The sequence below is a fragment of the Ochotona curzoniae genome, unplaced genomic scaffold (assembly GCF_017591425.1).
Source record: "Ochotona curzoniae isolate NIBS_2020 unplaced genomic scaffold, NIBS_Ocur_1.0 scaffold_2476, whole genome shotgun sequence".
NCBI lineage: Eukaryota > Metazoa > Chordata > Mammalia > Lagomorpha > Ochotonidae > Ochotona > Ochotona curzoniae.
In genome coordinates, this window is record NW_024467095.1 from 349075 (window position 1) to 369224 (window position 20150).

The 20150-nt window shown below is 49.1% G+C and overlaps 1 protein-coding gene across 2 annotated transcripts; it reads left to right on the forward strand.

Annotated features, from left to right (window-relative positions):
* The first annotated feature begins 984 nt into the window (after nt 1-984).
* On the forward strand, nt 985-19554 carry TMEM209 (transmembrane protein 209). Of its 2 annotated transcripts, XM_041002206.1 has the most exons (15): nt 985-1019; nt 1821-1957; nt 2050-2108; nt 2632-2763; nt 3164-3402; nt 5505-5706; nt 9063-9238; nt 9792-9863; nt 10557-10653; nt 12937-13062; nt 13781-13878; nt 14824-14938; nt 15021-15118; nt 16469-16542; nt 19018-19554. In XM_041002206.1, the coding sequence occupies exons 1-15, from the start codon at nt 1017-1019 to the stop codon at nt 19070-19072; spliced, it is 1683 nt and encodes a 560-aa protein (XP_040858140.1). In that variant the 5' UTR covers nt 985-1016; the 3' UTR covers nt 19073-19554. The 2 variants fall into 2 exon arrangements, with proteins under 2 accessions (XP_040858140.1, XP_040858141.1); XM_041002207.1 differs by lacking the exons at nt 985-1019; nt 1821-1957; nt 2050-2108 and having other exon boundaries at nt 2676-2763; nt 3238-3402.
* The last annotated feature ends 596 nt before the right edge of the window (nt 19555-20150 follow it).

Consider the following 20150-nt stretch of genomic DNA (forward strand, 5'->3'; position numbering starts at 1 on the left):
CTGTTGCGGCCGCCTGGGGAGTGAATCATCGGACGGAAGATCTTCCTCTGTCTCTCCTCTCTGTATATCCGCCTTTCCAATAGAAAATAAAATAAATCTTTAAAAAAAAATTAAAAGATGACATCAGTGTTGTATATTTTTCAAGTTAGTGCAACTCTAATAAGTTAAAACCTAGAGTGAAACAACATTGCTGCTGACAATCTAAAAACGATAAACGTTAAAAAAATAATAAGATCTCCAAGACCCTAGCATACCTTAAGATTTTCAACAATAGTGAGCAATGTTATAAGAAAATTTCATTTTCCTCTATTTTATTTGGGATGATTTTTAGGACTTTTTTGATCACTGGTCTTCTATTTGGGGGTACGCTTTTAGAGGGAACATATACTGGAAGAGTCCACAGCCCTCAATGTCCAGTTGTGGCATTAGCCTCAGGCCAGTGTCGCCAAGTCCGAGAGGCTCACCAGAGCTGGCCGGACTCCACCTGTCTCCTCGGCGCTCCCTGGTCACCTCACCTTGCCTTGCTAGTGCACCTGCTGACCTAATGGAGAGAGCTGCACTCTTCACACGGGTATTCAGGATTTACTGTCGATCAGAACCCTTGAAATAAATATATCTACTTTCACCCAGGAAAAACAAATGCTTTGTCATGTCTGCCTCTGGACACAGTATCACACCCTCTAATTTTAGCCTGAAGTCGGCTTCAAAGGTGGGTCTCTAAAACAACATGAGCATGGACAAAAGCCGGCTTGTTCTAGTCACTACTTCTTGTGCGCGTTCAGAATCTGGTCTGAATATCATCGCTCAGATTTTTCCCTCAGCCAAGTGGAGCCACAGACTAGAGAGCCGTTTCCCTGGTAACGCAGCTACGACTCCACCCCTCCCGCCGCCTCCCCGACGTCTCGCGAGAAGAGGCGGACACTGTACTTCCGCCCGCCTGCAGCCGCCACCTCAGAGCCGGGCTTCGCGCATGTGCCGTAAGCGAGGCGCGATCCTGCAGTTTCCGGCATAGGACCATGGTGCGTTTTCGTGGTTATTTTTTGTGTGTTTCCTGAATGTGGAGTCCACGCGGGCTGTGGGAGCTCCGCGCCAGCTGAACTGCCCGGGGTTCAGCCATGGCAGGCTAAGGGTTAAGCCTCCCGTCCCTCGTAGAGGCTGCTGAAGTTGGCGCTGAGGGGAGCCGAGGCGGGAGGCTCCGCACCGGGGAGAGCTGCGTGGGGCTGGGAGCAGGAAGGGTGTTCGCTCTGTTCCCCAGAGCCGAGAGGAAGGACCCGCCTCGCCTGCGAGGGATGAGTGCCACAAAGCAATGAAGTGAGATCCCGGGGCGCGCCCCTCGGCGTACACGTGTTTGCCGGGCCCGTTCTCCCCGCCGACGGCCACGCCGACCTAGAAAGCGGGGTTTCCTGCAGCCGGTGGCCCCAGTGTGGTTGTTCAGGGTCGTGTGCAGTGAGGCCCACACGGGGCCGAGGGAGAGTGGCCAGCCCTTGGTTCCAAACGTGGAGTATTACTGCGCGTTATCGCCAGCCCCTCCCTTAGGGAGTGAAGCGGGTATTGCACGTGGGAACTTGTCTTCCGGAGTAGCTAGCCGGTTCTCCCTCGCTGCTCCACTTGATCTTGGCCGAAAGGCCGAGACGCAATCTCCATTGCTTATGCTATGGCAGCAGAGGAGTTATAAAATCCCTCTTTCCTGTATGAACAGTAAAGAGTTTGGGGAAGATTGTAAAGACGGGGACAGCACGTGCAGCTCCGACTTCGTGAGAGTTTGAATTCTGAAGAAATAGTTTGTTGTGATTAACTCCTCTGCCTTTTGCTTGGCATAGACCCAGAGGGACCCCAGCCCCGGTGCGTCTCTTATTGACTGCACCATCAAGATGAGGAAAGAAGCGGAGGCCAGGAAGGTGGTCCTGGCCTGGGGACTCCTCAATGTGTCCATGGCTGGAATGATATATACCGAAATGTAAGTTCATCACCCGAAAAGCCGAGAAGAAAGAAGCTGGTGGCTGGCGCCTTTAAAGTCAGTGACAATTTTGATTGATTTTTTTCCCTCAGGACTGGAAAATTGATCAGTTCATATTATAATGTGACGTACTGGCCCCTCTGGTATATTGGTAAGTATTTAACTTGGGACTCAGCAAGCATTGAGTGCCTGCTCTGTCCCCATAATTGGTGATACAGCATGAAGGGGGCAAGGTAGAACATTCCCTGAGATGAAGGGGCATTCTGGAAGAGAAGACCACCAGACTAAACAACACAGTGGGAGGGAAACATGGTTTGGGGCGGTGTGCCTGTGGTTACTGCCCTCTGGGCGTGCCCTGGATGTGCCCTCGCCCTGGTGGGCGTGCCCTGGGTGTGCCCTCACTGCCCTCTGGGCGTGTCCTCGCTGTGTCCGCGTTCACCTTCCGGACCGCCCCATCTGGCCCAGCGATGCCCTGTTCTGTTCATCCCCTCCACTTTGCTGCCTCTGCAGTCCTTGTGTAAGAAGTCCTGTGTGTGCTAGACAGTCAGCAAGCGTGGCTGTCACCAGGGTCAAGAGGTAGTTGCCAGTTTTGTTGTTAATTTACAGTAGGCCCCCGACCCCAGCAAGTGTGTGCCCTTCCCTTTAAGGAAAATCACCCTGCCATTCTGTTGCAGAGCTCGCCCTGGCATCTCTCTTCAGCCTGAACGCCTTATTTGATTTTTGGAGATATTTCAAATACACTGTGGCACCGACCAGTCTGGTTGCTAGTCCTGGACAGCAGGCGCTTTTAGGGCTGAGGACGGCTGGTAAGAGCTTTGTGTCTTGCAAAGGTGGGGGGCAAAGCTGGCAGTGAACCTCAGAGTCATGTTCCTTTCTCATGGGCTTGAAGGTCCGAAGGGGCTTTCCAGGTCCGTCTGGCTGAGCTGTGGCAGGCGAGTCTGTAGTGAACTGTCCTGAGAACAGTGACTCCCGAGTGTGTACACGAATGGGATGAACGTTCAGCAACCCCCATGCCGTTGTTGAATTAAAGTGAAGTGACAAATTTGTGACTTTGAAATAAGTTTCTTATTTTGAACTCAGTGGAAACGGCAAGCACCTGGCGGGTGTGCTCTGGGAGCGCTCAGGTCGGTCTGTTGCTGTGTTTTCCGGCATTGCTGTGCTCTGTTGTCACGCCTCCGCATGTATTTATGTCCTTCCGTGTCCTAGCTGTGCAGGCTGCTCCTCCGCGTGATCTGACGGCCACACCGGTCCCGCCTTCTCCGCCTTCCCCTTCGATCCAGGGGCAGAGTGTGCTGAGTTACAGCCCGTCCCGGTCCCCCAGCGCCAGCCCCAAGTTCCCCAGCTGCATGGCTGGGTACAGCCCGCCCCTGCAGGGGCTCTCCTCCGGCAGCGGCGCGTCCTACAGTCCCGGAGTGGCCTACACGCCTGGCAGTGGCTATAACAAGGTAACCACCACCTTCTCACTGGTCATATGACGTGGGCAGTGTGTTGAAAGGCACCTAGTGTTGCAACTTTTTTTTCCCCATTTTATCAGTGAGAAAAATGTTAACTCTCCCAGATCGCTCATTTAAGAGTCAAATTCCTCTTTTTAAGAATTAACACTTTTATTATTATTGTTGTTGCTGTTATTATAGAGGCAGAGTCAGGAGAAACAGAGATCTTCCATCCTCTGGTTCACTCCCTAAACGGCTGAAGCAGCCAGAATTGAGCTGACCTGGAGCCTGGAGCCTGGAGCCTGGAGCTGGTCCACACCCCGAGTGACCGCTGAGACTGCAGCTGAGCCAGTCTGAAGCCAGGAGCTCTTCCGGGTCTCCCAGGCAGGTGCAGGGTCCCAAGGCTTTGGGCTGTCCTCTGATGCTTTCCCAGGCCACAAGCAGGGAGCTGGATGGGAAGTGGAACAGCCGCGATGATTCAGGAGCTATGGGATACCAGCACTTCAGGCAGAGGATTACCACGGCACACCACTGCACCAGCCCGCCACCGCCTTATTTTCATTTTGCAAAAACAGAAAGAGTGTTTATTTTCACCTAGTTGAAAGAGGGACAGAGAGTTCTTGCACTCCCCACATGCTCACAGCATCGAGCCTGGGCTGGGCTACAGCCGGGAGCCCACAAGTCCAGCTGGATTTTCCACAGGAAGGACGGGGAATCCAGGCTTTCGGTACTTCAACTGCTCCCTCTGAAATGAAGCTTTAGAAATAGGTAACAAATGAAAAAGATAATATTAGCATGAAATTTGCGAGTTACTTCTCGAAGAGACCTGCCCTTGAGTGACAGTGCTGTCATGGGCCCGTGGCTCGGTGCAGAAGGTCAAGCCATGAGCCGCGGCACCGCAGTCGTGCGAGTGCCAGCTGAAGCCCTGGCTGAGCCACCTCTGCTCCAGCACCCCGCTGATACACCTGGAAGTTCTGGATGGATCCTAGCTTTGACCTCCCAGCCCTGGCTGTGGGGCACGTGGGCAGTGAGCCAGTAGATGGGAGATCTTTCTGCCCCTCCTCTCTATATCTGCCTTTCCAGATAAATATATTTTTTTTCAAATATCAGTAATTGGTCAATAAAATAAAGTGATTAGCTTTGTAAATGTAAATCAAAAGTACTATTTAAAAAAATCTATATCACATAAATATTTTAAAATAGTAATGTTACTATACCAAACTTAGTGCTCCTATCCACTTTTTCTAGGAGTTTAACTTAACGTAACATTTTTATTAAATTGGTCAGAATATGTATTTTTAAATACTTATATGCTTTGACTAAATAATTTTAGTTTTAGGAATCAATCATCAAATTCAAGCAAAGATTTATGTACATAACAACATTATTTTCAGTAGTCAAAAATTGCAGACAATCAACATGTCCAGAAGAAGAAAATATAAATTATAATATATTCTCATTTTGAAATATCAATAGCCAGTGTGAAAATATTTTTAAATGATTTTTTAAAGTTTGGTTAACTTAAAGATACAAAGCCAACCAGTATTGTCTCAGTTACATAAAAATAAAGTGACATAGCCATGTGTATTTTAAAGATTTAAAAATAAATAGGTGCCTGGCACGATAGCCTAATAACTAAAGTCCTCAGCTTGAACGTGCCAGGATCCAATATGGGTGCTGGTTCATGTCCCAGCAGCCCACTTCCCATCCAGCTCCCTGCCTGTGGCCTGAAAGAACAGCGGAGGACGGCCCAAAGCCTTGGGACTCTGCAGCCAAATAAATAAAATATTTTTAATGAGCATTTTTTATCCATTCACCTACCGAAGGACATCTTGGTCTTCCTCAGGTTTTGGCGATTGGAAATAGAGCTACTGTAAACGTCGCTGCGCAGGTTTATGTGTGTTTCCTCTGGCTAGTGCCACGCAGGACTGCTGCTGAATCGTTAGGCGTAGAAGTGGTTTCCTTTGAGAAGAAGCTGTCAAATGATCTTACATGGCTGTGCCATGTGGCATCCTGCCAGCCACAAACAGTAGATTTTGTACCACAACCTCACAGCACTGTGTGTTGTATACTCAATTAAAAATAAATAAGTAAGGTTCTTTTATTCTGCACAGCTGGCGAGTCTGAGCCCCTCTCCTTCGGCCCCGTACCCCGCCAGCGTGGGGCCCGCGGAGAGCGGCGGGCTGAGGGCGCGCTACCGCTCCCCGCCCAGCGTCTACAGCTCCCCGGCCGAGCAGGAGGACTACATGACCGACCTGCGGGCGCTGGGCACGTTCCTGCGGAGCGAGGAGGAGAAGCAGCAGAGAGCCAAGCTGGGTAAGCCAGGCCTGACCTCCCTTCTGCCCCGGTTGTTCACTGCTTAAGTTTTATGTTTCTTTTATCAGTGTGTCTTGCGTAGTTTAGGAGAGAAACACATTTTGTTTCACTTTATGATAATACAGTTGATGGAGTTGGAATTCGCTCAATTTGAGAAATAAAATGTAGCCCTTGAACCTTTGGGCCACAGTAAGATTGAAAGCTTTGACATGTAATATAAGTTAGAATATCTGTTTGAAGCTGAAGCTATACAGTAACATTTTTGAAGCCATATCTTGCAAGTTGCATTCAAGTGGTCACTTCCTTTTTACCAGATGGCCCTTTGGAAGGCCAGCAGAGCAGAGTGATAAAGAAACATATTTTTTCTAAAAGTGCTACTGTCTTGCAGAACATTTCTTTGTTTGCCTTTTAGTATTTACTGAACATTTCCTTTTAGAAAAAAAAAAAAAAGTTGGCAGTTCTTAATCTGTGTGGGGTGCATTTAATAATTACCAAGTCAGTTATTTGAAACCAAATTGTTATTGAACTTCGTAATGATTTCCCCGTGAGGAACTATGACGGGGAGCCCGGTAGGTGCTGGGGCACAGCCGGAGTGAGGAAGCCAGCCAGAGGCCACGGCGCTCCGTCTCCCCGGGGAGGCCGTGGGCTGCAGGTGGCAAAGGGATGGGTCGATGGCCTCTTGTAATTTTCTACACATGTGTGTTTCTTTATTGAAATATTTTAAATCTGCTGCAAATGGCATGGGGTGTGACACAAAGCGGAGTCCACAGGCCTCACGTCTTCCTGGTGTGGCTTGTGTGTTTGACCTGCGAGTCACGTGGGAGAATTATTATTCTTTGAAAGTGTTACTGGCGTCGGTTTGAGTTTTCAAGCTTGAAAAGATGCTTAATTATCTGTTTTTTTTCCTCCCCAGATTATGCTGTGATTAAAAATTTGATCCGTATTTATGGATATTGAGGCTTTTAAACTCTGTTTTCAGTCCAGTTATATGATCACTTTTTATGAATAGTTTTTACAAAAAAATATATTGGAAAGAATGTATGAGCTGGTGTTGTGGCTGACAGGTCAAGCCTCTGGGTTACGCCTCTGCCAGCGGTCGAGGACAGCCCAAAGCCTTGCGACCCTGCACCTGTGTCGGAGACCTGGAAGAAGCTCCTGGCTCTTGGCTTTAGATCAGCTCAGCTCTGGTACTTGAGGCCACTTGGGGAGTGAATCAGCAAATGAAAGATCCTCCTCTCAGTATATCCGACTTTCCAATAAAAACAAAACAAAACAAAAAAATCTTTAAAAACAAAAAAAGAATTTCAGAGAGAAAGGAAGAGACAGAATTTTCCACCTGCTGGCTCAGCCTCACACAGCCCAGGGGCCGGGGTAGGCCAGGCCCGCACCGCACGAGCTTCCTGCAGGGCTTGCGTGTGGATGGCGGGCCGAATACATGCACCACCCACTGTTGCTTTTCCCAGCCCTTTAACAGGGAGCTGGATCGGAAGTGGAGCATTGGAGCTAGAACTGGCGTCTGCATGAGATGCCAACATTGCAGGGGCCACAGCATGGGTCCCTGTTCTGCCAGATTCTGTCACGTGTGGATTTTGGTATTTAAATTGTCCTGCTTTGGCTAGTGGGGTCTCTTCCAACCAGTCTTTGTGGACATGGCACCAGCAGTCTGCACTGTTTAACCCTTTCTACAGCCAGAAACGCAGTCCAGCTCTTGGGTGGGAGTGGGCGGAACCCTGATGCAGAGCCACGCGGGCTGCTCCGGGTGCGTGTTGGCAGGAAGCTGCACTTGGCAGTGGAGCTGGGATGCAGAGCTCGGCACTCTGATATGGGATCTTAATCAGTGTGGCAAACGGCTGCATTAGCCATCTCTGGTTATGTATTTTGCCTAATGCACCAACAAGTGTAAAGTGTCCTGTTTCTATTCGTTTGTCTAAAACCAGTCTTCATTGGAATGTTTCTCTAGTTCATATTTTTTCACAGAAAGTTTAATTATCATTCTTCAAACTAATGCTCAAGATGGTTAATCAAGATAGGCTAACCTTGTGCTCTGTCATCACCTTATTTCACATCTTCCTCTTCTGTTCCCTGTTTATCAAATCGCTTGTGTTGGCTTACAAGTTCTTTTTTTGATATTCATTCATTCCTGCAAGTCCATTTTGTCAGAAGTCCTACTTGGAAGTTTAGCCTCGCCCAGCGTCTGATCTTTCTTTACTGCACAGAGCTGTTTTTCTCGTGTGTGAGTGATTGAAACACTGCATTAACCAAAGCAGCAAGCCCAAGATTGGCCAACAGTGCGATGTTGGTGAACTGAGCTGCTGGCCGCACGTCCCTTCCGTGATTTCTCATCCGTTGTGCATATAAACATCATTCTAAAGCAAACTGTATTGTTTTTATCATAACTTATCATGGAGAATTTGTTATTTAACTAAAAAATAACAAAGTACTATGCTAGTTGCTGGGGAAGTGGTCCGTGCCTGAGGAGCGCAGTCTGAGAACACACCAAGCTTGAGGTGTGCTGGGGTCTGGAAAGGCCTCCGTGGGGATAGATCACTAACGGCGCTTTTTGGACATTTCCTGAATAGGAAGTTGTGGGTTCAGTAGTATAATCAGTTGGTGGTCTTTTCATATAACACAGGATTACAGTAAGCTAGTAGATAAAGCACAGCGCGGCACACGGAGAAGAGGCACTAACCCGTAGCAGTCGCTGAGCGGGGAGAGGCGGGTGAGGGGCGCTGCGCTCAGTCCACCCCAAGTCTCGAGGGCTCCAGCAAGGCTGTGTGCCGCCCGTTTATTCCTGGGGAGATTGCTGTTTCTAACCCAGTTATTTCAACAAGCCTCATTTTGCCACAAAATTTATTTTTAATGCTTACAATTCCTGTGGCTCTTTAGTTGAAACTGCCAAGAAGTGTTTAATTTAAATTTATTTCTTTTTTTATAGTTTTTGGTGATCTTTTGTTTTTGTTTGAAAGACAGATTTTAGAGAGTTAAAGAGCTCTTCCATTCTCTAGTTCAGTCCCCGAATGGTCAGCAAGGCCAGAGCCATCAGCTCTGTGACAGCGTGGGGCCTCCCCCACGGCTGCAGGGCCCGTGGAGTTGGCCATTCCCCACTGGTCTCCCAGGCCATCTGCAGAGTGCAGAATGGCAGGGGAGCTGCCAGGAGAGGGGCCCGTGTGGGATGCCAGCAGCACAGAGCGAGGAGTCCCCGCCACGCCAGCACCTGTCCTTGTTCATTTTTGGTGCAATTAGCCCGGTTGTGAGAAGAGAGGAAGATGCTGAGGAGGGGAGACGCTCTGGGGGGTTTGGCTTCTCACTCTGGCTGCCGTGCTACAAACTGAGACTGTTGAAATGAATGATCGTAGGGAGCCCGGATTCCACCTCCTCTTCCTCCAGTCCCACCTTCTGGAACTACAGTCGCTCCGTGGGGGATTACGCCCAGACACTGAAGAAGTTCCAGTATCAGTTGGCATGCAGGTCTCAGGCCCCGAGTGCCAGCAAGGATGAAGCCGACCTCAGTTCGAAACAGGCCGCCGAGGAGGTAAGCGGGAGACGAGGGCTTCGGTTGTGGCTCGGAGGTGTCCTGTGTCCTGAAGGCCTTGCCCTCTGCTTCTGCAGCGCTTTCTTCCTGGGCTCTCTTAAGATCTTCACTGGACCTTAAGGCCAATCTAGCATGCGTTCAGCAGTGGAAAGGCTCTTCTTGTTTTGTGTACCTGAACTGAATGATGTTCACGTTTCATCCTCCACGGCGTGTAGTTGACATGAGTGCCCTGCTGGAACATTGTTCTGCTTTTAAAACACGTGTAAATCAGAATGTTGGCTAATCTGCGATTTCACCAGTTTAAAACGAAATATCGGATTTTGCTATTGTTCGTAAAAGCAAAAATTACTTAAACATACCTATATAACAAATTTTTAAAAACATGTCTTTGCTTGAACAATAGTCATAAACGAGGAGTAAGGAAATTAAATGAGTGTTAGTGTTTGAGGTGCTTTTGAAGCTCATCAGGGACTGTGTGAGTGGGAGGAATGACTGATGATTTCTGACAAGTTTGTCCTGCTGACTGTTCATCTTAAATACGCACTTCGCACAGGTTTGGGCAAGAGTGGCCATGAATAGGCAGCTTCTTCATCACATGGATTCCTGGACGGCCAAGTTCAGAAATGTAAGTGCTGACTCTGTTCCGCGGACACTCTCAGTGCCCGGACATGCAAAGCATCTCATCAGAGTAGTGGTCAGAGCTGTTATTGATTAGAATATTAGAATTATTAAAGGTAGAATTAGATCTACCTTTTCAACAAAAATTAAAGAAATCTTAAATCAGTCAATCCACACTAAGACTGTTGAGCTCAGCCCAGAACTGCTCAGGTAACACTGGCTGGAGTTGGTCCGTCTCCTGCTTACATCACTTCGATGTAGCCAAAGACAGGCTGGCAGGATCCCTTCTGAGCACCAGTTCTAGTGTGTCCCGGCTGCTCCACTTCCCATCCAGCTCCCTGCTTGTGACCTGGGAAAGCAGTCGAGGATGGCCCAAAGCTTTGAACCTTGCAACTGTGTGGGAGACCCGGAAGAGGCTCATGGGCCCTGGCTTCGGATCACCTCAGCTCCAGCCATTGTGGTCACTTGTGGAATGAATCAGTGGATGGAAGATCTTCCTTCCTGTCTCTCCTCTTCTCTGTATATCTGCCTTTCCAATTTAAAAAAATCTTTAAATAAGATGAGGGAACTATAATTATGGAAACATAGCTTTTTTTTTTAAGATGAAAAAGATGCTCTTAGAGCTGCTTATAGAAATGGAAATGGTTTGATAAGCCTTTTGGAATTATATGTGCAAAGTTGATGTCTCGTTTCTTCCTAGTGGATCAATGAGACAATATTAGTGCCGCTTGTGCAGGAGATTGAGTCTGTCAGCACCCAGATGAGACGGATGGGCTGCCCAGAGCTGCAAATAGGAGGTATGTGAAAACAGAACCCTGAGTTTTGATTCATTGTCCGTAATAAATCTAGCAAAGAGAAAAGCTGTTTAATAGTGCTTCTGTGGTCCTGAGCTGAGGGAAAGACTAAATGTCTACCATCCCCCTTTTTTGCTGTGCCTTCTTTATCGAGATGTCATTCTCCAGGTGTGCGCTCGGCAGTTGGCTTGTGCGACTGTCACCACAGTCATTTTTAGAACATTTTTATCACCCAAGAAAGAGAGACCTCCTGCCCTTGGCAGTGCCCCTGTTCACACGCCAGCCCAGAGTGAAGTGCACAATCGCACTTCTATCTCCCCCTTTTTTTAATTTTAATTTGCTTATTTATTTGAAAGATTACAAAGGAAGAGAGAAAGATCCTGCATGTGCTGACTCGGGCCCCAGGTGGACGAGCAAGGCTGGAGCAGGCGAAAGCCAACAGCCGGGAGCTCCATCCGGGTCTCCCTCACGGGAGGCAGAGTCCATACACTTGGGCATCGGCAGGGAGCTGGACCAGACGTGGAGCAGCGGGGACTCTAGCCTAGCACTCAGATGGGGTGCTGGTGTGACGTCAGTGGCTTCGTGTGTGCTGCAGCAGCCTCTAACTTGGGTGTCTTAATCTTTATTGTACGGATTAAGAAATGGCTACTTAAGTCACTGGATAAGATATCCATGTCCCACACTGAAAAGCCTGGATCAGTTCCCAGCTCCGGCTCGTGAAAACAGCTTCCTGTCATGTGAGCCCTGGGGAGCCGTGGTGATGCCCTACAGATTGAGTTGAGGCGACTCGTCTGAGAGACTGGGTGAAGGGCCTGGCTTTAGCTTAGGTCTGGCCCAGTTCCCGACATAATGGGCGCCGTGGGCACTGGGGGAGGGAGCCCGTGGAGGGGAGCCCGTGGAGGGGAGCTCACGCATTCCTGCGTGCACGCTCACTCGCTCATGGCCTCTGCTAAGCGGCCGGGGGACGGCGACGTGTGGACCTGTGCGTCCCTGCAGCGCCTGGCTAGTGAAGTGTCCGAGTCTGTCATGACTCCACAAGTCACGGTGCCCTGGGAAGCCAGCAGTTACTCCCTCGTTTTATGGATAAAGGTACTAAGGTGTGAAGGAGTGAAGAAACTTACCAGGTACAGTGGTTTGTTGCTAAAATCCTTGGGCTCGGAGGCTCTGCTGGGCTTTTTTCCGGTCTTTGTAATGGTACTAGAACATGTGCTTAATTTTATTTTAAATCAAAAGGTACTCTTTTTTTTTTTTTTAAGGTTTTCTTATTATTGTTGGAAAGTCAGATATACAGAGAGAAAGATCTATGTGATGGTTCGCTCTGCAAGTTCGCTTTGGAGCTGAGCTGATCTGAAGCCAGGAGCCCAGAGCCTCTTCTGGGTTTCCCACATGGGTGCAGGGTGCGACTGCTTTCCCAGGCCACAGGCAGGAAGCTGGATGGGAAGTGGAACCACCGAGCTTCGAACCGGTGCCTAAATGGGATCCTAGCACAAACAAGGCGAGGACTTTAGCTGCTAGGCTACCGCGCCAGGCCCGATAACGCATTCAGTTTTATTTTTCCAGTTTATTTGGCTGGTTCCTTGGATGTGTATATGTATGAGTGTGAATGTGGCCTCTATGGCGCTGGCATTGTTGCACAGTGGAAGGCCAGCATGAGTCCCCGATGCTGTGCTTCCAAACCATCTCCCTGTGATGTGCCTGGGGAGGCGGGACAAGGTAGCCCAGGTGCGTGATCCCACTGTCCACTCGCGAAATCACACTGCAGCTCCTGGCTCCTGTCTTTGGCCTGCTAGGGCACTGTCCATTGTGCCACCAAGGGAGTGAGCCAGCAGGTGGAAGATCTCTCTGGCTCTCCCTCACTCCCTGTCATTCTGCCTTCCAAATAAATACAGCTTAGAAACGCCCCCTGGGTAAGGCAGTGCAAGTTAACAAAAATGCTCGCCGCTTTCCTCTCTTTCTTCAGCATGTAGTGACTGCTGTGTGCCAGACACTGCCCTAAGCATTGAGGGTACAACAGTGAGCAGAATGGCAGCGCCCAGCCTGGTTGTCTTCCTGATGGGCAAGACAGATGAGAAAGAAGATACAGCAAGTACAGTGGGGTGGTCAGTGCTCGGGACAGACCCGCAGCAAGGTGACACTCTGCCAGTTGCAGGACGCGGGCTGGAATCGGAGGCCGGGAGGCCGAGGAAGGCCTTCCCGAGGCACACGGAGACGGCTGAGCCGGCAGGAGGCAGAGCTGCTCTGTGCTACGAGTCCTCAGGGGAATGAGTGTGTCTTTGTCTCCAACAGAGGCCAGCATTACCAGCTTGAAGCAAGCCGCGCTGGTCAAGGCCCCTCTCATGCCAACTCTGAACACAATCGTGCAGTATCTGGACCTCACGCCCAATCAGGAGTACTTGTTTGAAAGGATCAAAGGTCCGTATTGATTGGAAGGAGGTGGTCTGGGAGGTTTCCCTTTGTGCTGGAGCTTATGAATACGGGATAACAAGAACCAGACGTTGTTTTAAAATTCAGTGCGTAATTATGACCTTACACTTTATAAATATACATTCAGTTATGGCTTAACTAAAACAGCTGAACAACTATGGGATTTTCTGTGCTAAGAAATGTTAAAATAGTAGTTATCCTGCCACGTGCTGGGGGTGAGCAGTGTGTGCCCGCGGCCTCAGGTGAGCGAGAGTGGGACCCGTGGGCGCGTAGAGCATGTCCGGCCTTGTTTCTGGCATTTGTAAGGTTTCCATTTGCTATGTTGCTTCTTTCTGCCTGCTACTGTCAGGAGGCTGCCCGCCCTGCCTCTGCCCTCTCCACCTCTGCCTGCCCCACCTCTGCCCTCTCCAAACCCTCTGCCCTCTCCAAACCCTCTGCCCTCTCCACCTTTGCCCGCTCTGCCTCTGCCCACCTCGCCTCTCTGCATGACGTAGCTTTAGGAAGTTAAATGCCTCTCAATATGGATAAACAGGAAAATTTCCTTGTTACTAAACTAAGTTTTAGAAACAGCGGCTCTGTATTCAAGATCACTGTCCTCTTCTCTTGGAAGTGCTGCCGCGCTGCCCTGTCCTGCGTTTGCCCGTCGGCCCGAGCGCAGCCCAGTGCAGAGCCCTCACGGTGGCCTGTTTCTCTCCCTGCCATCCAGAGCTCTCCCAGGGGGGCTGCATGAGCGCCTTTCGCTGGAACGGAGGTGGAGGCTTCAAAGGACGCAAGTGGGACACCGACCTGCCCACTGACTCAGCCGTGAGTCCTGCCCTTGGGCTTCTGTTATTTAAAAGAAAAAGGAACTTTGAATTTAAGACAGAAGTAATTTATGCTGCCAACCCCTAGCCGGTGGCTCTGTGTACTTTCTTTTTTCCTTTATTAAGGTGGTGGCGTTTTTAGTTTTTATCACAGTTGCAGTTGTCCTGTATGTAAAATTGTGAAAATGTGTATCCTATTTTTTTTCTTTTAGATTTGGTTTTTTGATTGGTCTGTTTTTGTTCCAAGACCCCATCACTTTGCTAAACTAGGCCTAAAAGTTTAGGAAATCTGTGGTCAGAGAAGGGTTTTTAATTTATTTTTCTTCATTAACAACTGCACCGAGGTAGACCATGCGTGTTTCATTTTTCTGTAGGCTCATTAGGTTAGCCTACTTTTTTCTAGTAATAATTATGGATAAAAACTAAATTTAATTAAAATTGAATTTGTATATTTTGATTTTGCTGTTGATTAACTCTGTGGGTGTGAATGATTCATTTCACTTTGTTGTTTGATTTTTCTAGGCTTGCTATGAAAAACCAAACATAAATGTTAAATATTTAGAGTAAAATCCTGGCTTGTATATAAGCTATTCCAGCACACATGTAATTACATACACACACACACACACACACAATAGCAGCTCTACAAGTTGGAGTATTTTTTAAGTTTTTTAATTTGAAAAGAAAATGTCATGAAAGCATAGATTGATTGGCTGTTGCAATTCCAAGTGGATTATCTGAGTGAAGCTTGATCTTGCCGCTTAAGCTTCTGAATTTCTTTACAATTAAAGAGATTCTACTGTTGAATTCCATCTGTGAGTGTGAATAATACTTTAGGTTAAAGCGATATGTTGCCAAGCAGAACGCCTGGCCGCATTTTTGCTGACTCAGTGTTTCCGTCCGAGTGCTGCGGGCGGCCCCGCCGACCGGCCCTTCCTGTCCCTAGGTCATCATGCACGTCTTCTGCACCTACCTCGACTCCCGGCTGCCGCCGCACCCCAAGTACCCCGACGGGAAGACGTTCACGTCCCAGCACTTTGTGCAGACCCCCAACAAACCAGGTGCCGTGCCCAGTGCGCGGGTCGGTGTGCGGGAGAAGCCTTTCCCACTGCAGCCGTTTACCGTGGCGTGTTTCCTCTACAGATGCAACCAACGAGAACACTTTCTGCATTTATCAGAGTACAATCAACCCTCCCCACTACGAGCTTCTCTACCAGCGCCACGTCTACAATCTCCCAAAGGTACCTCCGTTGGAGACGCCAGTGGCCTCCTCTGGTCATCCCTTTAGAGCAGGTGTTTAAGCTGGTAGTTAAGATACCCACGTCTAGGGGTCTGTGCTGTGGCATATCAGGTTAAGCTGCTGCCTGAACACCAACACCCTGTTGGACTCCATCCAGACCTGCCACCTGAGTGGCAGACTCAGGCTTGAACTGCCATTCCCTGTGCCCGAGGTTCATCATCAGGGAGCTGGCTTGGAAATGCAGTGCTGGACCAGGACCCAGGGGTACCACAGTGCTCACCCCTTTCTCAGAGAAATCATGAACCAAGTGTCTGGGGTTTGAGTCCCACCTCCACCCCTGATTCTGTCGCCCTGCGAAGGCATCAGGTGCCAGGGCTTCACGCAGTTGGGTCGCTGCCACCCTCCTCGGGGAGCTGGGTTGTGCTCCCAGCTTCCGTCCTTGGCCTGGCCCCTGCTGGCTATTGCAGACATTCCGGTTGTTACCCAGTGCATAGGAGCTCTGTCTCTGCTTTCTCAAGTAAATGTAAGCTCTTATCAGAGCAAACAGGTAGAAAATCAGCAAATTGAAAGCATAAATTAACTGTTTTTGCAGAACAGCAGATGGCTAAGGGTCCAGCTACAGGGCACAGTGAGGTAGCATTTCGTGTGTGACAGCAACATCCCAAGTAGAAGGCTTTCCAGTCCCAGCTGCTCCATTTCCAGTCCAGCTCCTGGCCAGTGCACCTGGAAAGCCGTGAGATACGGCCCAAGTGCTTGGGGGAGGCCACTGGAGTCCCGGGCTCCTGGGCAGGCCCAGCCATGGCTGCTGTGGCTATTTGGGGAGTGAACAGGCAGCGGGGGCAGCTCGGTCTCACTCTGTCTCAAATGATCTCTAAACACACACACACCACCCCACCACCACACCACCACTACCCCACCACCACAACTACCACACCACCACACCACCACACCACCCCACCACCACCACCACCACCACAACTACCCCACCACCACACCACCACAACTACCACACCACCACACCACCACACCACCCCACCACCACCACCACCACCACACCACACCACCACCACCACCCCACCACCCCCAGATGGCTTCATGCTTCCCCTGGCATCCCACACCTGTCGTAACTGACATTCGTCACAGGTTCTTCTGTTTCACGGCTTACCGCCTGCTTTTCCTGCTGGCTTCAAGCTCTTTGGCCACACGACTCCTTTCTCATCCCACTTGCTAGTGCAGGGACTCTGAGCTGTGTGGGATTCTGAGTCGGTGAGAGTGATGAAGGCACCTGTGACTGCCTGCTGGGGGAAGCTTGTTTGCTTTAAATGTTGTTTTCTTTTTGTCTTTGTTCCAGGGCAGAAATAATATGTTTCATACTTTGCTGATGTTCCTGTACATCATAAAGACCAAGGAGTCAGGCATGCTCGGGTAGGTGTGCAGCCTTCCTGACCCCGCACTGCAGGCTCGGGTAGGGGTGCGGCCTTCCTGACCCCGCACTGCAGGCTCGGGTAGGGGTGCGGCCTTCCTGACCCCGCACTGCAGGCTCGGGTAGGGGTGCGGCCTTCCTGACCCCGCACTGCAGGCTCGGGTAGGGGTGCGGCCTTCCTGACCCCGCACTGCAGGCTCGGGTAGGGGTGCGGCCTTCCTGACCCCGCACTTTGTGGCTGTCCTCTGCACTCTGAACACCGTGCCCCAGGCTTGTCCTGCAGCCGGTGAACACTGGGAAACACAGAAAGCTAAAGATCTGACTGAGCAGTGCATTGGACTGAAGTGCTGGTTTGGATACAGTGGATTCAATAAGATAAGTTATTTGAGTTAGTTTTACCCATTTCTCATTGCTTCTCGGCCTTTTGACTAAGATCAAGTGTAATTTTACCGATTTCTTTTCACTTTTCAAGGGCACTACCAGGAATGGTTCTGTTTTGTTTTCTTTTGTTCCGTTTTGTTTTGAGAAGCCACCAGAGCAAGCCCATGGATTGGCTCACGAACCCGTGCCCGTGTGCCCGTGACTGCCAGGGCCAGGGCGGGGAAGAATCCAGTTGCTTGGTCCATCATTAGAGTCAGGCTGCAGCAGTGGGCATCAGACCCAGCTGTGCCCATGTTAACCCCACGTGGGCCAGTACCCACCTCAGGAAATTGAAAAGTACTCATTTGCCTGCCCCTTTTTTTCTAGTGGGCAACTAACTTGTGACAAATGAAACATTTTAGACTAAAGTGAATGTGTTTTTATTTGGGGTTTTCTTTTAAAACAAGAGGGAAAACTTTAGAATTATTACCCTTTTAATATGGCTGACTCATCTTTAGCATATTCTAAAACAAGCTGTCGTGCTTGTAGAAAATCGGAGTGTCTCAGAGTTTACTGAGAATCAACCGTAAGAATAGATTGATTCAAATGCAGTGTTGGTTTGTGCCACGTGTTTACAGTTATGAGATTAGCTGGGTGTTGTACTTCCAGAAGAAAAAACATGGACTCCACAGTAGATCAGATGTTCTGTTCAGCAAAAGGTCATCAAATAAATCAACTTTAATATTAACTGATCAGCTGAGCCAAAGCCTACTACAGACATGGATGGCAAACGCCATTTCATGATGTGCCGTGACTGACGGACACGTCAGGGAGGAAGGACAGGCAGCTGAGCGAGACAGACTCCCCAGAACAGCGTGTGCACAGCCCTAGCAACTGAACAGAAACAAGCCAGCGTTCGAGTTCTGTCGAATTAATTCTTTCCAGTGTTGGTGAGAATACGAGGGGAAAATGGGAAAAATTGTTGACAGAAATTGCCAAATTTTTGAAGGGAATTTTTGGCAGTATAACTATGTTTAAATTTTTTTTTTTTTTAAACGCAATCTTTTTTTTTTTTTAGATTTATTTTAATTTTTATTGGAAAGGCAGATACACAGAGAGGAGAGACAGAGAGGAAGATCTTCCGTCCGATGAGTCACTCCCCAAGTGAGCGCAACGGGCCGATACTATGCCGATCCGAAGCCAGGAGCCTCTTCCGGGTCTCCCACGCGGGTGCAGGTTCCCAAAGCCTTGGGCCGTCCTCGACTGCTTTCCCAGGCCACAGGCAGGGAGCTGGAAGGGAAGCGGGGCTGCCGGGATTAGAACCGGCGCCCATGTGGGATCCCGGGCGTGCAAGGCGAGGACTTTAACCACTTGCGCCACCGCGCCGGGCTCGTATGTTTAAATTTTTTAATCAAAGTTAATATATCTTTGTATGAAAAGTCCCAGGGTTAAATGACCCCCGAGCAGTTGCCTGTGACCCATGTGCCCTCTTTGCCAAGGCAGAGACTTGGAACTGTGACTCAGTGCCAGGGGTGAAGGGCGGCTGCCCCTCGCTCAGCGTGGGTCTCGGCTCGCTGGGTGGGGATGGGCCGTCCCTCCTCCCTTCCTGCCTTCAGCAGCTCCAGGCCACTCTGCTGCGGTTTGTCTTGTTACATTCAATGTGGTTTAGCTGAAGATATGTTAACAAAATACATAGGAGGCCCACCACGACAGCCCTCCTTGGTGAGTTCCCAGCCCCGGTGCAGACAGACTCGCTGGGGGGCCTGTATTCTAGATTGACTCAAGTTGACACTTTGACTTTCATCTTACTCGCTGGAAATATTCTCTTAGTGCTTTCCATTACTTGGTGTAGTAGTTTCAAAGTCCATTGAAAAATTAAATTCCAACTTTCCATAAATCTGTTATTCTAAATGCAGATTTTAAGCACAGTTCAAAACATAATTAGTGTTAGTAGAATTCACCTGATAAGCCATGTGTAACAATTCGTTGCAAAATTATTAAATGTCATCAATTAAGCATGTTTTCCTTTTAATGATTCTTGTTTTCAGTATTGGAAAAAAGACCTTAAATGCTTAGCAATAAATTCTAGTGAAACTTTTTTTTCTATCTGTTTATAGGAGAGTTAATCTTGGTTTATCCGGTGTGAATATTCTGTGGATTTTTGGCGAGTAGTGGGTCATTTCATTCCAAACATGCGGAGTGACGCAGGAAGCTGACCCTGAGCCTCTGCGCGACACTGCCCGTGTGTCCAGCCTGCCACCACGCCCGGCTTCCCTGCGACACTCCGCCCTTGGCCAGAGGACACCGGGGCTTGGCCGTGTCAGCTTGATCCTCAGACTGCACCCCTCCGCCTCTTTCATCATAATCCCCACAGGAAATGGTCCACCTCACTCTTCAGGACATCACAGAACGTTAGGCTTCTAACTTTAAAAAACTTTTAAAGTTAGTTAGTCCTCTAAGTACTTCAACAGGAACAGAATTGTGAGTTGAGTGGCTTCCAGCTGTTTTGCCCTGGGTTTGTGTATGCCCACGTCCCGTGTCATTGTGAGTCATGTATACTCTTAAAAGACTACTGAAAGCGGCTGGCCATGGTCTTCTCAGAAATCCCCCTTGGGCTCAGTCTCACTGGCAGAAATAAACTCCCGGGAGTGCTACATCTGAGAGCATCAAAGCCTGCGAGCTGACGGGCTGACGGGCTGACGGGCTGACGGGCTGACGGGCTGACGGGCTGACGGGCTGATGGGCTGACGGGCTGACGAGCTGCCGTGGCTTCAGAAACTGCTTCATTGTTGTTCATGTAGTGTTATTGTTAGAACTCCTTCCTGTGACATCATACAGAGGCCAGGTCGGTTTAGCTTTTTAAAGGTAGAGTCTCTTCAAAGTATTTGAGGAGTCAGAAGTTATGAGGGCCGTGCGTTGGGCTGGCGCCATCCTTATTTCTCTAAGTGTTGGGGTAGCCACAGGTGGAGGCCTGTCACTGACAGAGTGCCGGCTGTCATTGCTACACAGGAGCCCACAGGGGACAGCGTTGTGCCTGTGTGCCATGTTGTGTAGCTTGTAAATTCTGATTTTATATAAGGGTATTCCTGTTTTTTAAAAGTTGATCTATTTTTTTAAAAAGGAACTTCCTATCTTTTATCTTCTTTTGACATATGCTAAATACATTGGCCAAGATATTTCAGAAGCTAACAGTGTCAGGAAGTGACAATTGCTGTGCTGTCCAGTTGTGTGTACTTTATTAAAAATATTC

Bases quoted from the DNA above. Each gene is read 5' to 3' on its own strand.
- TMEM209 (XM_041002206.1), top strand. The intron at 2,109-2,631 runs GTAAGTATTTAA...ATTCTGTTGCAG, and splicing joins CTGGCCCCTCTGGTATATTG to AGCTCGCCCTGGCATCTCTC. The intron at 15,119-16,468 runs GTACCTCCGTTG...TCTTTGTTCCAG, and splicing joins ACGTCTACAATCTCCCAAAG to GGCAGAAATAATATGTTTCA.